The 4,046-nt window shown below is 40.0% G+C and overlaps 1 protein-coding gene across 1 annotated transcript; it reads left to right on the forward strand.

Moving 5' to 3' along the window:
* The first annotated feature begins 2,596 nt into the window (after positions 1 to 2,596).
* On the forward strand, positions 2,597 to 3,760 carry LOC120914432 (olfactory receptor 151-like). The gene has a single exon (XM_040325128.1). The coding sequence runs from the start codon at positions 2,641 to 2,643 to the stop codon at positions 3,574 to 3,576; it is 936 nt and encodes a 311-aa protein (XP_040181062.1). The 5' UTR covers positions 2,597 to 2,640; the 3' UTR covers positions 3,577 to 3,760.
* Positions 3,761 to 4,046: the final 286 nt, after the last annotated feature.

Genomic DNA, 4,046 nt, shown 5'->3' on the forward strand with positions numbered 1-4,046 from the left:
ATTTTGAGGTATTTATTTATTTATTTTGAGCTTGTTTCGGGTACACCATGTATTGCATTCAAATGAGTCTCTAAATGTTTTATAGACAGAATCATGGAAAGCGTACTTTGATGAACTAAGCTGTATTTTGTACAATGACTAGTCTGCATTCAAAATACACAGAAACAGCACTGTGTTCTTTTTTTATACCAGAGCACCCAAAAAGCTGACATCGGTAAGTAGGTCGCCAAATGCGTATTTGTTGCTGCATAACAAAGTGGCCATTATGTTCTGACCGCACTACAACATGTTGGCACTACTGCATAAGATTATATCGTTTTAAATAAAAACCACAGGGTCATGGACCAACATCTATAGAAATTTACAAAATTTACAAAAAATAATAATCAGGATTAATGGGTTGGTAGCTACTAATAGTATGGAATATACAATAATGAGGGAATTCACATATGCAGGTTATATTTTCCATTTAAAGATTTTTTTTTTCTATCTAAAGCACATTTTCATTTACTTTTCTGTTGTTGCACTGCATTTTTTTTGCAATAGATTTTCATAGGGTTCTCACAGTATAGCATGGTGCAAGGTTAGGCACAATAAAAGCACAATTTCTAGGTACATACTCTACGCACATAGCTGAGTAAGCATGCACTGGGGGTTATTTACTAAACATGACTAGTGCAAAATCTAGTGCAACTTTGCCTAGAAACCAATCAACTTCCAGGTTTTATTGCCAAAGCTTAATTGAACAAGCTGAATTTAGAAGCTTATTGGCTACCATGTTCAGCTGCAAAAGATTCTGAGTGCACCAGTTTTAGTAAACATCCCCCACTGTGTTCTCAGCAACAGGCATGCAAACTATTAGACTAAAGTGAAGAGTAAATGCATGACATAGCTAACCTTGATAAATTGTACCCAAAAATGTCTGATAATTGAAAATATTAAGAAAAGTTGAATTGCATGAGAAAGCATTTGTTTTGTATTGTATTTTTAAAGGTTGAACATGTTTTCTGTATGTAAGATTCTTTTTTTGTGTAGTTACATGTATCAAATAATGCACAAACTGTGAATTTTACACACGATAACTTTTGATGTGATAAAAGACGAGTTTCATTGAAACAGCAACAGTGTAGCTTTAATGGTGGTATTTGATAAGATACACAAGAACTGGCCTATTATAAGTAGTGATAAAAAGAGCAGCATATATTATTATATGTGGGTTTAAATGCTGGAATGTGAACCTAAAGTGCAGAGGTGTGAAAGGGATCTCAGTTTTTTGTTTTTTTTAAACAGTGTCCAATACCACTATTAGTGTCATTTACTGTAACATTACCAGTATCAGAGGTCTAATTTCCATACCATAGCCATCAGGTCCAGGGCCGGTACAAGGCAGGGGCAGAAGGGGTGAGTGCCCTGGGCGGTACCATTTTGTATAGGAGGGAGGCGCAGTTCTGACACACAGGCAGCCGCGGCTGCCAGACCAGTACACTTGTGGCAAAGTAGTCAGCGCGGGCAGCGGCGGGCAGCGGCAGTGGCACTGTACAAATTGTAAGCTGATTGTCAAGTGCGCTCCTGCACGCAGTGGCTGCGTGTGATGGGCACAGTGGCTGCGTGTGATGGGCACAGTGGCTGCGTGTGATGGGCACAGTCTGTAACCATCAATTGTTGCCAGTTTGCCCCATCAATTGCCGCCAGTGTGCTGCCAGTGTGCCCATCAATTGCCGCCAGTGTGCCCATCAATTTCCGCTATCCTGTCCATCAATTGCTGCCAGTGTGCTTTGTTCTATTGCTTTAAGTATATTCTTGTTTTGAAACAACATTGATTGTTTCTTAAAAACGGGGGGGGGGGGGCGCAGTTTGCCATCTTCGCCCTGGGCACCAAATGTCCTTGTCCCAGCACTGATCAGGTCTATGCAGTCAACCCTGATACTCCCTTCTAATAGGCCTCACTCTTAAGGCTCCTTTATAGATTTACAGGTTTGCAAAGGCTGTATGTTCACCTCTATGTGATACAGTAGTTAAAATGCTGCTACAACTACAATCCAATGGAAAGTTGCTAAAACCTCTCTGTAGTAGTTGGAAACGCTGATCAGTCATACAAGAAGGGTTAGAAGCAGGAGAGTGGTTATGTTTCATTGATATCAACCTACTCGAGTTGAACAAGCCTAGAAACACAGCTCTTGGTATGGCCAGAGCTTTTTTTCTCAGAAAATAGGTGCAGGAAGTCAACCACAACCCCGTTCAGATTTCACAAACAGTAGAGGGGTCTTAAAGGGGCATTAAATACCAGGACTGCATTACATACAGAGTGCAGAGTTCAGGGGGGGGGGGGGTTACACACAGAGTGAAGAGCTGTAACTTCTGTGTTTATAAGTGATTGTGGTGAGCAGTCACCAAAGGGTCTGAGCCAAAGGTGGTGGAACTGAGTTCCCCCAAGTTCCCCCTGAAAAAAAGCCCTGGGTATGGCATATCATCATATCCCACATTACATCATGTGTTCTGAAAAGTGACCTGGAGCTAGACAAAGAATAACTTTGGTCATGCTCTTCCTAAAGTTATATAAATATTGTACTAGTAAATAAGAAAACAGCATCATATACTAAAGATTGTGTATTCTATTCTCAGATTCCAAGCCTTTGAAAAATGTACATAAATCAAACATTTATTGACTATTTCATCATTAAAGGGATATCAGATGACCCTCACCTTCAGCTTCCCATCTTCCTTGTGGTTCTTGTCATTTATCTCATCACCCTGTGTGGTAACCTAACCATTCTTATTGCTTGCCGGGACTCCCAGCTCCATAAGCCAATGTACTTCTTCCTAGGAAACTTGTCTATAGTAGACATCATGTGCACTACAGTGACGCTTCATAAGATACTCATGAATTTTATCACTGGTTACAAGGTGGTCTCCTTTGTGGCCTGCATGGCACAGATGTATATGTTTGGTGCCTTGCAGTGTGCTGAGCTGGTCACACTTACAGCTATGAGTTATGATCGATATGTGGCCATCTGTAAACCTCTGCATTATCACATTATTATGAATCCAAGAACATATGTTTTGTTGGCTGCTTTCTGCTGGTTGTTTGCATTTTTGGAAGTCATTCCCCCAGCCTGGGTAGTATGCAGTTATTCTTGCTATAGAACTATTGAAGTCAACCACTTCTTTTGTGACATTGTCCCTTTGATGCAGATTTCTTGCAATGACACTAGACTATTGGAAATCCTGTTCTTAGCAGAAGGATTGGGTCCCATGATTGTCACCCCATTCCTTCTCACATGTGTTTCTTATGTTTTCATTATAGTTGCAATATTGAAGATTCCTTCTAGTACTGGCCGACAAAAGGCTTTCTACACATGTTCCTCCCACCTAACAGTTGTCACACTGCTGTACACTACATTATTTAGCCAATATCTGACACCAAACCTAAGCAGCACCTTGGATGGCAAAAAAATGTTTGCTCTTTTTAACACAGCTTGTGTTCCGATGCTTAATCCACTGATCTATAGCTTAAAAAATAAAGAAGTCAAGGCAGCTCTCAGGAGAAGCCAAGTAAAAATTAAAATGAACCTTTAGAACGTTTTTAGTGTTTACAAAAACCTCCATTATAAGTGGAGCTCTCCACAGACTGGAAATCTTTCCTACTCCTGGCACAGCCAGCCTTCTGGTGTCATCTGTTGAGCCTCTCAATATATGGTTTTTGCTTCTGCAAATTGACTTGAACTACTTTATAGCTACTGTATAAGCGTTTCAAACTGAGCATCATTATCCTGTCTCATCTCATTGAATAGGCTGAAAAGATAAATCAATGGACTAATAGAAAATAAAAGCATTTTCTCTAGAAGAATGTTTACAATGCATAGTACTGAATTACTAAGTTGTAAAACCCAATTCTGTCATATCTGCAGAGATAAAATGGTATATTGAGCCCAAACCTTTTTTGGTTTTGTTGGGAAAGATTGGAACCTGTGTTAGGGTTACCACTATTTGGGGCTCCATTTGGAGAGATTTCCCCTCACTTACTGTCCCAGTGACAACAATTTTAC

The sequence above is a fragment of the Rana temporaria genome, chromosome 9 (assembly GCF_905171775.1).
Source record: "Rana temporaria chromosome 9, aRanTem1.1, whole genome shotgun sequence".
Taxonomy (NCBI): domain Eukaryota; kingdom Metazoa; phylum Chordata; class Amphibia; order Anura; family Ranidae; genus Rana; species Rana temporaria.

Bases quoted from the DNA above. Each gene is read 5' to 3' on its own strand.
- LOC120914432 (XM_040325128.1), top strand. From the start codon at position 2,641: ATGTACATAAATCAAACATTTATTGACTATTTCATCATTAAAGGGATA.